At 38.4% G+C, this 12,082-nt stretch overlaps 1 protein-coding gene across 7 annotated transcripts in view; it reads left to right on the top strand.

The window, feature by feature from the left end:
* Positions 1-11,419, top strand: part of CEP135 (centrosomal protein 135) — a 39,049-nt gene extending 27,630 nt beyond the window's left edge. For 6 of the 7 annotated variants that reach the window (XM_084856713.1, XM_084856712.1, XM_084856716.1 and 3 more), the window contains exons 19-26: positions 778-946; positions 2,067-2,177; positions 4,387-4,572; positions 4,937-5,146; positions 6,354-6,556; positions 7,401-7,505; positions 7,902-8,042; positions 8,465-11,419. In XM_084856713.1, the coding sequence (XP_084712839.1) occupies positions 778-946; positions 2,067-2,177; positions 4,387-4,572; positions 4,937-5,146; positions 6,354-6,556; positions 7,401-7,505; positions 7,902-8,042; positions 8,465-8,486 (1,147 nt within the window). In that variant the 3' untranslated portion in view covers positions 8,487-11,419. The remainder of the gene's footprint in view (positions 1-777; positions 947-2,066; positions 2,178-4,386; positions 4,573-4,936; positions 5,147-6,353; positions 6,557-7,400; positions 7,506-7,901; positions 8,043-8,464) is intronic. The other variant, XM_084856715.1, reaches the window with a different exon arrangement.
* Positions 11,420-12,082: the final 663 nt, after the last annotated feature.

The raw sequence follows: 12,082 nt of genomic DNA, 5'->3' as shown, positions 1-12,082 counted from the left end.
TTAAATGAGCAGCATGCTCAAAGCGTGTTTGCCTCCTTCCTATGAACAGGTAAATAAGCCAGCAGGAATAGCTTACTGTGACATCTGAAAAGGAACTATTTATTTATTTATTTATTTATTTATTTAATTTATATCCTGCCATTTTACCTCCAAGGAACTCAAGGCAACTTATGTAATCCTCCTCTCCATTTTATCCTTACAACAACCCTGTGAGGTAGGTGAGCCTGACAGTCATTGATTCGCCCAAAGTCACCCAGTGAACTTTAAGGCTAAGTGGGGACTTGAACTTGGGTCTCCCAAGTCCCAGTCCAACATTCCACCACACTGGCTTTCATGTGAATTATGTTTTTATTGTTCTCAAGCTAGCCAGGATAATAAGCCAGCTTTAAACCAGGGTTTGTTGTTGGCTTGGAAATGGTTTGTTTGCACCATATCCTAGCTTGTTTAGCAAACAGTGGTTAATATAAACCATGACATTGGCAACATTGGCTGTATTCAGCCAATCATGGTACTGTACAAGAAATTTAGGCGTACCGCACAAATTCTTGGAGATTAGGTTGGCAAGAAACATGAGAAATCCATGTTCATTATAAAGACAGAATTTTACTTTCAAACCCGTTGGTGATAATTAAAATATGATAGGTACCATTCAATGCAAAACTAAAGACAAGAGTTGATTGATCTTAATTATTAGAATGTGATTATTATATAGAATTATATACCATAATGCAAAAAGATAAATTCTGTTTAAGGTTTTCCAAATCCCCCATTTGCTAGCCAATTAAAGGATGCCTTAAATGGTAAAGACCGTGAACTAGCCAGTTTCCGTCGCCAGCTTGATGCAATACACTCTGAGCTTGGAGAAACCGGCAGGGTGAAAGAAATGGCTCTGAAGGAAAACAGAAGATTGCAGGATGATCTAGCCACAATGGCCAGAGAAAATCAGGTACAAGGATAATTCATAATGATGCACATCATAATTTGCATAAATTAAGATATCCAAAACCTTTTAATTATTATGGCCAAAACTGAATCAGCATTACTTATTTAAATAAAAGTAAAGGAACTTTGTATTTTGGAGCATGCACAGTTCTTGTATGTAGGTATTTGGGTATTTCATATCCCTTTACTGGTTTGAGTCGCAAACTTATCATCCAAGTACCATACGAACAAAATAAAATGCTACTACTAACTATTCATTCACACTCCAAGCTTGTCCTCCAAGCAAGTTTTTTTCTGCTCATAGACATACTAAATTGTACTGACTGATACATAGTTATCTTTCTCCAGATGTTTGTCTTTTTAATTCTTGCAACCTCATTAGGGAATGCATCTTATTGCAGAGAAACAGTCATAGTAACTAAATATATGATATGCTATAGAATGTAGAGTCTGCATGTGTATTATTGTAATTACTATCTACAGTCATTGGATAGGAAGAAACCTTGGAGAAGCCTTGTAATTTAGATGAAAAGTTTGACTTCTAGTAAATCATCTTTCTACTTTCTCTAAACCATCATGTACTATGTGCTCAGTGATCAAATAACTTTCAGTAGCTTTAGAACTCAGAACCAAATGTCTCTTCTATTATGTAGCAAAAGGTCCATAAATCTTTATTTCTACCAAACTTGGTTTTTACCACTAGATATTCAGTTGCGAAAATACGTAAAATGTTAAAATAGTTATCAAATAAATGTTCAAAGTGCAACGTTAAAATGTAGCCACTATTGGCCTAGTTCTCCTTAAGGTAGTCAACCAATGTCTTCGCTGTACTACACTGTAGATGGTGAGCATTCAGTTGAGGAGCATTCACACCTTTGAATGCTCCTCAGCTTAAAACAAAATGCCTATATATAGAAAACAAGAGTATAAGAGCAAAGTTAGCCTTCTCCCTGACATGTAATTCCTTGCAGGAAGAGGTTTTTTTCCTATGCATAAATATTTGGTCATGTGAGCATCCACCTGAAGTTGTACAGCCCAGACACAGGTTTACCACCTGAAGTGAGAGCTAGGCCTGTTTTATTTGTACGTAATATGGGATCTAACACTATGTGTGATCTAAACAGGCAATCTCAACTGAATTGGAAATAGCCTTACGTGAAAAAGAAGAAATGAAAATTAGAGTTCATAACTACATAACTGAAGTCTCCAGGTTTGAAAGTTTAATGGCCTCAAAGGTGAGGAAATGCATTCTGAAAGTTACCATAAATACTCTATGAATAAAATGTACCATGTTTTAATCTCTGCACTAAATTAATTGAAATTCTGCAACCTGTGTACACTGTGGAAGGCATGTAAAAGTATGCTCATTTTGCTTTGGCTATCAAGGGGGAAGGACAGATAATTATGCTGGACCTTGAAGCCATACATTCCTAAATTATTTGACATCAGATGAGCTCTTTGCTGGCTTCTGAAATTTCAGCAAGTGTCCACATATTCACAAGTCAATCTCTACAGCCGGAGGGCTGATGAAAATTTGCTTTTAAAAAATTGAAGCTAAGATAGGGCATGATCTAGTACACTCTCATTGTAGAAGTGGAATGCTGTAGAGGTAGGGAGGGCTGCCAGGGAGGTCAAGTTATAGTTTTGTTCGAAGACAGTTTCAGCCCTGGATAGAGCTCTTGCATTTAGAAGTAGCATCTCAGGGCTTCCTAGATAGACAGTACAGGGGCATTTTAAGTACTGTAACCACATTCATTAAGCAGTAATCTAGCCAACGCCTTCCTGTTTCCTTCTATGGATGAGATGCATCCTTTTGGGTACAGGATGAGAACATGGGATACAGCCTTATGAGTTCAAGCCCCATGCAAAGGGTTGGTTCATGCCCATTCTCAGCACGCTAAATTCTGAAGCCACTCTCAAATTCTGCATGTATTTCACTGTAGGATAATACAAAGTCTTTCATGTAACATGCAGTTCATGAATTTATTTAATTTGCTTGTGAAACGTTTTAAAAATAATTTTAAATCATAATCTTATTCCAAATATCTCGAGTGTAGTATTTCATACTGCGTGCAATTTCTTGCTTGTTGTAAAGATAAAGGATGTAACCCAGACATCTGTGTGCACCACTTAGCGTTATACAGAAAAAAAATCCTTTCAGTAGCTCACATTCCAAAACCATATGCTGCATTTAATTAATTATATATACCACCAAGGTGGCAGATGTCTTCAACACGATTTGCAATAATATAAAAACCCCAAAACAATGAAAATATCAAAATATTAAATGCCTACTGGAAGAAGGTGGTCTTAACCTGGCATCTGAATGTGTACAGTGAAGACACTAAGTGTATGTCTTTGGGTAGGGCACTCCACCGACTTGGGCAGGGGGCACTACAGACCTGCTTTTTCCCTGGTAGCTACCTGTTGCATCATTTGGGTGGCAGCATCCAGAGAAGAACCTCTGAAGATGATCTTAGTAGTCAAGCAGGAACATATGGGAGAAGGCACACCTTCAGGTGGACTGGTCCTAAGCTGTTTAGGGCTTTAAAGATCTGCACCAACACTTTCAGTCAGGCCTGGAAATTGACTGGCAACCAGTGAAGTTGATGCAGACTGGAGTAATATCTTTGAAACAGCCAGTCCCAGTAAGCAGCCTTGCTGCTCTATTCTGCACTAACTGAAGTTTCCGGACCATCTTCAGAGGTAGCCCCACATATAACACATTGCAATAATCCAGGCGGGAGGTTACCTGTGCATGGATAACTGTAGCCAAGCTGTGTTGCCATGGTTGTAGCTAGTGTATCAGCCAAAGCTGACACTGAGGCCACTTAGACCTCATGTGACAGAGCTGGATCTATGAGCACATTTGCGGGTGCTCATTAACTTATATGTAATTTAATTTATGTTTAATTAGATTAAAAAGCAGCTTGGGGTTTTGTCACAAGTATACATCTGGTGCATATATACTATTTTTGTGTGATCCTTTTCGAAACAACTGTCACATCAAATTTCCAGATTGCTTTTTAAACTTAAAACCTATCATTCCAGTGAGGTATGTGAATGGTATACATGTACATGGCCAAAGACCTTAGTTCTTTTAAAATTAGTACAGCAGACTGAAAGAATAGCACCCTCGTTGTGTGTAGTAATCAGAATGTTTATCAGTTGATTAAAGCAACATCTGTTTTAAATCTTTTGAGATCTCAACTCAAGGACCCTGCCTGACTCTTAAGAAGGATGTAGTTGTCTATTTTTCTGAAGTGTGGGGAAGACATGATTGTGTATGGTGTGGAAAATATTTCCTTTCCTGCCGCGTGTAGTGAAGCAGTTTGCCAATTTGACTTCCAAGCATAAAAAAGGTCAAATGACTGGTGGATAGAAAGCTCTTGTTAAAGTGATTCATTGCTCAGTGGATTAGATGGATATTTCTGTTTGAACTAGGAAAGAGAAAACAAAGAGTTGTTGGAAAAGTTCCAGATGCTCCATAGCCAAGCTGAGGACTGGGAAGTAAAGGCCCATCAAGCTGAGGGGCAAAGCAGTTCTGTACGATTGGAACTCCTTTCTGTTGATACCGAGCGAAGACACCTTAGAGAGAGAGTGGAATTATTAGAAAAAGAAATTCAAGAGGTAATTATCACTGGTAGCTGGGTTTTGCTGCCTGGTCCACTTTATTAATGTGCTTTCTTAATCAAATGCCTTGGCATTAATTGGAGATTTCTGCAAGGAGCAAGTGGTGTTAATTAATCATCAGTATGTGTCCAAGGGAAAACTAATTTCAGATCTAATTCTGTTCTTGCCCAATGCCTGTTAGGTCTTGCAAATGGCTGTAAGTGTATTTTGGAAGAGAAAAAAATGTTTCAAGTTGTTGGGGGTTGTTTTTTTGTTTGTTTTTATATAGGTGAGCCAGGGAACTTGAACTTCAATTAGTATATAGTGAGAAGGACCATCATGTATGCATGTAGTAATAGAGTTGCTTTTGTCTTTCACTCAGCATATCATTGCACACCAAGCTTATGAATCACAGATCTCTTCAATGGCAAAAAATATGGCCCGACTGGAGGAGAGTCTCAGACGAGAAAAAGAAGAAAAATCTTCAATCACTGTTGATGTGACCTCTGTTAGAGAGTTGTGTGTTAAACTGGAGTCTGGCAAAGACCTTATCTCACGTCAGTTAACATCCAAATCTCTGGATTTGGAGAGGGTAAGAGAGGAAGAACTTAGTGCATTTAAATAAATTCTGTGTTTAAGAGACTTGGTGAAACTTTTAACACCAAAATAGAAACCCAACAGCTTGGATCCTAAGATAAGTTCTTAAGGAAGTTGTCTTAAATTAGATAATGTATGGAAGTTCATGGATGGAAAGCTTCCTGTCCCATCCTGCCTTCTAAAGCTACCTGTGATCCCTAGAAAGCCTCCCTCAAGGGACATCTCCTTAATGTAGGATGGGGGTATGAGGAGCTGCTGAGCAGAGTAGTGCATGAGAAACATTTGTTCTGTGAACTTTAAGGACCCAAACCCAATTTTTGGCGGTTCCTCTCCTCCTGCAGCAACCCTTCATGCCACATCTCACATCAGGAGGGCACTCCTACCCTCCAGAGAGACTTTTCACAGGGGCTGCAAGGGGGACAAGGAGACAGGAGATTTCTGTAAACATCCTGAAGTTCTCAAGATTCAAGCCAAAGTTTTCAAAGTGAAAGATGGACCACAATAAGACATGAGAAATTCTCAAAGTCCATCTAACCCCATTATATGATATTATCCTCCCATAACCCTCGCAATGTAGTTTACTAATGTTCCTGTGTTACAGTTACAGAGCTCAGACTGAGGGTGGTTTGCCCACATTTTAATAATTATTTGAACCCAAGCAAAGCACAGCATCTATTCCTGGACTACTTTATATTCTTGTAATATCTTATAAGTAAATCTTGATAGCTTCTCATCTTGATAGTCTGATGTAGATATAATCTTTATTGAGAAGCACTACCTATGGTTTATTACCTTAACCCTTGTTAAGATCCCAAATGTATAGAGAAACCATAGTCTGATCTTGCCGAGTTAAGTCGTGGCTCCAGAGTGTGTGTATAAAGACCTGCTTGTTGTCGTGCAAGCAGTAGGGACTAGAGGTATGGAGAAAGAGGCTTAACCATGGTTTAGTTGGTACATACATAAGTTACAGTAAATGCAAACAGTGATTTGCAAACCATAGTGGCCCATACTACTTTGCAGCCAGTCCTTAACTATTGCTAGTATATTCAGACATTAAGACTTAAATGTGGTTAAGGAAAATAGATAAGGTTAAACAATATATCTATACAGAGTCTATGAAAGGGTGTCTATAAATAAAACCTTTAATATTTAACATTTACTGTGAGGCTTCTAATTGGAACAAATGATTTTCATGCTCCTAGGTTATATCAGAGTTGGAAGATGCAAAAGCAGAGGCAGAACTGTTAAAAAAGCAGCTGTCCAGTGAGCGACTTACAATACAAAACCTGGAAACACTCTTGGCTACCAGCAGAGACAAAGATTTTCAGAATCATTTGATAACCCATGAGAAAGATTCAGAAATACAGCTGCTCAAGGACAAGTTAACACTCTCAGAGAGTAAACTGTACGTTTTAAGGCACAAAACTACAATTCTAACATTTTGTTTTTGTTTTCAGCTGTTATTTGGAACTTAATGCAGAGATTTCTGGGCTTTTATAAAACTTAAGTATATAAAAAAAAAATCACCTGATCCTAAATTTCTGATTAGTACATCTATATACATACAAATTTGTCGTTAGAAGTTGTAAACCTCATTTATTTTGCCTGGAGCCCCAGTCCTTCTAGACTTGCATCCAAAGACAAAACACCTTGACTGACAAAACATTGACTTGGAAGTAAAGGTAGTTTCACATTAAAGGTAGTTCCTTTAATGGTTGTGATGTATTTTCTCCCCTAGCCATACAGGTCAGATAGTGACTGCAATGTGGTAATGGAATATGTGAAGCTGCCTGCCAGCAGCAGGACTAAACGAAATTTCATCTAGATGATTGGGATACTCACTACAATCTTACGTAGCCATGTATTTCTCATTCACATGTGAGCATCTCCATACACCTCTGGGCATTTGGGAGCTCAAAGATGTCAGTGTGAAAGGAATTCAGTCAGCAGCATGAGCAAATGTGTGGAGTGATCTCAGTTTCAGATTAATTTACTTCGAAATATGCATGCTTGGACTGGACTGATCTCTTAACCATTTTCCCCAGCACTGTTTTGCAATTGAGAAGTATCTTCATTTGCACAGCTGTATTTGCATTTGTGTGCGAAAATTTGCATGTATGCATATTCATGCATTTCTTGATTCTTGTTTATCTGTTTGCCTTGCTTGAGGCTATTTTTAAAGTTCCTGTAAGATGCCAGCTGTAAATGTGCAATTGTTAAGACCTTTCTTTGTTTGCTAATATTTTTAGAACAAGTCTTAATAGAGAAGTTTCTATACTCCGAAATAAACTTTCACAGCTGCAGGCTGATTATGATATTGTAAAAAGACAGCTGACAACAGAACGATTTGAACGGTAAGTGAATTTGCTTTTAAGAGAAAAACTACAAAAACACTTTGTACACAGTTTGTATTAAGAAAATATTTAATATTACAACTGATTACAAATCTGATTTAAGATAACTCTCCCTGTGTGCCTTCTTTCCCAGCACAATTGGGCTTTTGGCACCCTGCCAAATAGCGGAGCACCGGGGCAATGGGTAGAATCATCCCATGCACCTTATTTTCTGGTGTGATCGGGCTCCTAATAGCCTATCATTCAGCTGTTTGGGCTTCCAGCAGCCTGTCAATCGTGCTAGGTATACAGGGGTTCAGTTTATCGTGTAGGAAGGCACAGTGGCCAGCTTGCTTTCACTTTAGGAAAATGTGTGGAGATACTCCCATATTTCAGTTATAATTTTCTACCTGATAGGGAACGTGCCATTCAAGAGATGCGTCGGCATGGCCTCTGTACATCTTCCCTACGTGCCTCATCTCCACTTAGCTCAACGTTGAGATCTCCTTCACATTCTCCAGAGAGAGCACTTACAATAACAACAGAACGAACAGACAAGTATGTAATTAAATATATTAGGTGTTTACTTTTTAAACATTTTACGAATTTGCATAGTTACAAAATTGAAATGTCACAGTGGGTGCACTTAGCATTTTTGCAGGAGTTTGAGTTGTAGATACTTTAAGAGACTTTTCTCTGAGTCCTCTCTTTACCATTCTGACTTGGGGGACTGGGGGAAGCTGGCTATTGATACTGTGCCCTCTGACTATAGTGCCTGGAAGTATTCCACCTATTTTTTGGTTGCAGAGAGCTGTGCTGGCTTTTATGCAGCTAGCATAACTATTATGCCAATATATATTATGAAGAATAGTTTTTTTATTATAATGTGGTCAGTAGAATCTGAAGAAAATAATCTTACATTATCCTGTCTTAAATGAACATGCTGTCAATATAATTATTTTAATTTTTTTCCTTCTCAGAAATGTGGGCTTCAAGGATTAATCAGTTACTTTAAAAGCAGAACAATAATGGAAGGTTTGACATGTTTGGACTCATTGTCAACGTTGACATGAATTCTACCTCTAAAATGTTGTTAAATCATTAACACCATAGAAAACTGATACAAAAGAGTCTTGTAGGAGTGTTTAATGTGTGATCAACCCTTGCTACATTCCGCTGTCACACTTGAGCTGGGATATTTCCTCTTAGCTATACTGATGGGCTTTGTCTTTAGGTTAAGGCCAAAATCTGAATTGGAGTAAGTGGTGTGGATTGTTAATGTCAGTTTGATTTTTACATTAATTCATATTTGCTTAAATCAAATATGGGTTTGCAAGGTGCTACGGTTTAGTCAAAACAGGTAAAGGTGGGATGAAGAGTCTTTTAAGCAACCATTTATTTGTTTGTGCTTCTTGGGGCAGCGTCCTATACTGCCTGACTGCTAGCGCAACCAACAGCTAGCACAACGAGGAATCGCAGTTTCAGAAACAAGCAGCAACACTAGTTTTTAGAATGGGGCAGGTCAGCAGAGCTCATAGAAGGGAGTTTCACTGATCTGCTCGGTTCTGGGGTTGTTTTGGGAACTGCTAGTTCCTGTTGCGCAAGAGATCAGTTCCACTTGTGCAAGAGAACCAGTGGAGACACAACGACAGTATAGGATACTGCCCTTTGTTTGTACCTTACTAATTTTATATAACTTATATGTAATAAATGATTGTTAAACTTAACCTGACATTGCTCTATAATCTTAACAAAAATGTCAAATGAGTGACTATAATATCTTATTAATTTTATCTCAAAAATGCATGACTTGATTTGATCTTTAGAAAGGAAAGGAAAGGTTCCTCCTGTGCAAGCACCGGGTCATTACTGACCCCTAGAGGGACGCCGCTCATGCTGGCGTTTTCATGGCAGACTATAGCGAGGTGGTTTGCCATTGCCTTCCCCAGTCGTGACTACCTTTTCTCCCAGCAAGCTGGGTACTCATTTTACCGACCTTGGAAAGATGGAAGGCTCAGTTGACTTGAGCCAGGTACCCGAGACCCAGCTTCCGCTGGGATCAAACTCAGGTCGTGGGGAGAGTTTCGGTTGCAATACTGCCGCCTACCACTCTGCACCACACGAGGCTCTGAACCTATATTCTAAAAATCATTTTGATTTTTTAAAAGAAAAATTTAACGTATACTAAATGATTATAGACATACATACATACATATATAGTATTGTTTAATACTATCTTAAAGAGATCTGGCAACATAATTTTTTTTTTAAGTTCAGAAATAAAGTTTGAAGAAATGACACAGCTGAGCTCCAGCTTTTAAAGGCGTAAAACAAGGGAGGTTAGATAGAAAAGCCATTAGGTAAGTGAAGTAAGGATGAATGTTATTTCAAGAAGACTGATAATCTTGAAGTTTTTGTCATAATTATATCATAATATAACAGCATAGGGGTCCCCAGTGCAGGTGCCATGACACAGCTCTTCACTCCCTTCCCTGATCAAAATAGATATATTTTTAGAAAAAAATGGAAGAACATTAGAGAGAAACAGCAACATAAAGAGGTGAGTGGGGCATAAAGAGCAAGACTAGGGGCTAGAACGGGAGAGAAAGAAAGCTAGGGATGGGAAAGGGAGAGAAATAGCAAGGCTAGAGGCTGGGAGTAGAGAGAGAAAGAGAAAGGGGCAAGGCTTGTGTCAACGGAAGAAGATTGGGTGAGCAACTCTTTCCATTTCCCTTTCCCAATGTCTAACCTTGCTATTTCACTCTCCACCCTGCCCCCTCTGGACTAGCCAGGCCCCCACAGCAGCCATTATGTGACTAGCTACCTCCTCTATGGGAGCCACTTTGTGGTGGTGGCCACAGCAGTTGCTCAAATTCCCAAATGTTTCCACGGGTTCAAAATGGTCGAGGACTCCTGTAAGAGCAGGTTCTAGGATATATTCCACAATAGATTCAACTCTACCAATGCCTTCTTGGCTGTCTCATCAACCAGCAACCTGGGCATGGAAATGTATTGAATACAAAGCTGCCTTTCTGCATGTTGCCCATTTTTTGTTTGTGTGTGTGTTTTCAAAGGAAGGAGATTTAATTTTGAAGAACTATGGATTGAAGGGTCAATAACCTCCATGTGCATAGGAGATCCACCTGTATATCAGAATATGCATGAAATTCTGGATTAGGGTGTATATCTGGAATAATTGTCTTTCTACTATGCTAGTGTTTCTAGTATATTAATGTTTAATATCCTTCTGTAACTTGCGTTTCTGGTGGTATAATAGGGTGTGACAGTGAGTAATGACTATTATGCATTATGACTAGATGAGGTAACTTCAGTTTTCAAAGCATAATTAGAGACTGACATGCACTTCTGAAGAAGAGTTTTATTTTCCCATTTCCATTATAGACATCGGTAAGAAGAACAGAAAATGGCATGCAACAGAGGAGGACCCAAATCCTAAATTCAGCTATGCCTAGGCTACTACTGATAAAACCGTTAAAGTATGTTTTAATAAATAAAATATATAAACTAGAATAGTGGTCTCAGCAGAAGAATCCTACTTAACTTAAATATAAGGATTACCATATATTGTTTTTAGATATTGACAGCTCATTGGCATGGTATCTTTTTATACTTCTTGCATTATTCAGACTGAAAGCGTCAACAGAGAACAGAAAAGAGAAAATAAATTGAACACTTTTTTAATGATGCCGTTATTGCTGCTTCATGTCTTACAACAGAACCACAAGTTGTTCAAAAGGAATTTGCAAATTTTCATGAGCACTTGGTGCAGGCTCTGTTGATTTCAGTGGTATAGGCTCAGGACTATGGTAAACATGTTTATTATTAACACACTTTTAAATAATTGCCAAACAAAATAACAAATCTCTTGAGAAGAAATTGCAGTTTTTAAGAAAATTAATAAATCATGAAACTTTTCTGCATAGTTTTTTTTTTCCAGATGAGCCTCTTATTGTGCCATCACCTTGCCTCATTCACAGAATTTTATAAGGGGGGCCATACACTGTTTTCCACACATAATAACCCTCTCGTCTTTTCCACCACTACTGTCTTCTTTCTTGTTACAAAACTCTGTTAAAGAAAAGAAGATAGAATACCTGCACAGTTTCTTCTGTGTATATGTAAACTCTGCTTTAAACAAACTGAGATCAAACTGTGGTTTATGAACCTGATTTGTTCATTAACTAGAGTTTAAACAAACCTCTTGTCTCATGGCCATAAAAGAGGAGTTGAGAGGATGGGGAGCACACAAGCCCAAAGCTCGCCCTACTAGTGCACATAGAAGAACACCATGGTTTCTTTTTACGTCACAACTGGCCCATTATGAATTTCACTGCTGAAAAACAGTCTTTATTCCATATGCTACTTTGTGATTGTGGAGCTCCACAGTCCTAAAAAAGCCCCAAGATAGCTTCCATCGTTCAGCTTAGCTTTGAAGTTAACAATTTCCTCTTATGGATTCATTATCATGCTTGTTTTGTATGTTGTTGTAAGTAATGCAAATAAAAGTATCTAAACTGTGTCCTTTTGGGGGGGGGGGCGGTGTTCAACATAGTTCAGCATTTATAAATTTTGAAATG

This window comes from Heloderma suspectum, chromosome 5, assembly GCF_057233095.1.
Source record: "Heloderma suspectum isolate Gila_16-S chromosome 5, 16-S_ref, whole genome shotgun sequence".
NCBI lineage: Eukaryota > Metazoa > Chordata > Lepidosauria > Squamata > Helodermatidae > Heloderma > Heloderma suspectum.
Note: the sequence above shows the minus strand (reverse complement) of the source record. Positions and strands in the feature narration are given on the sequence as shown.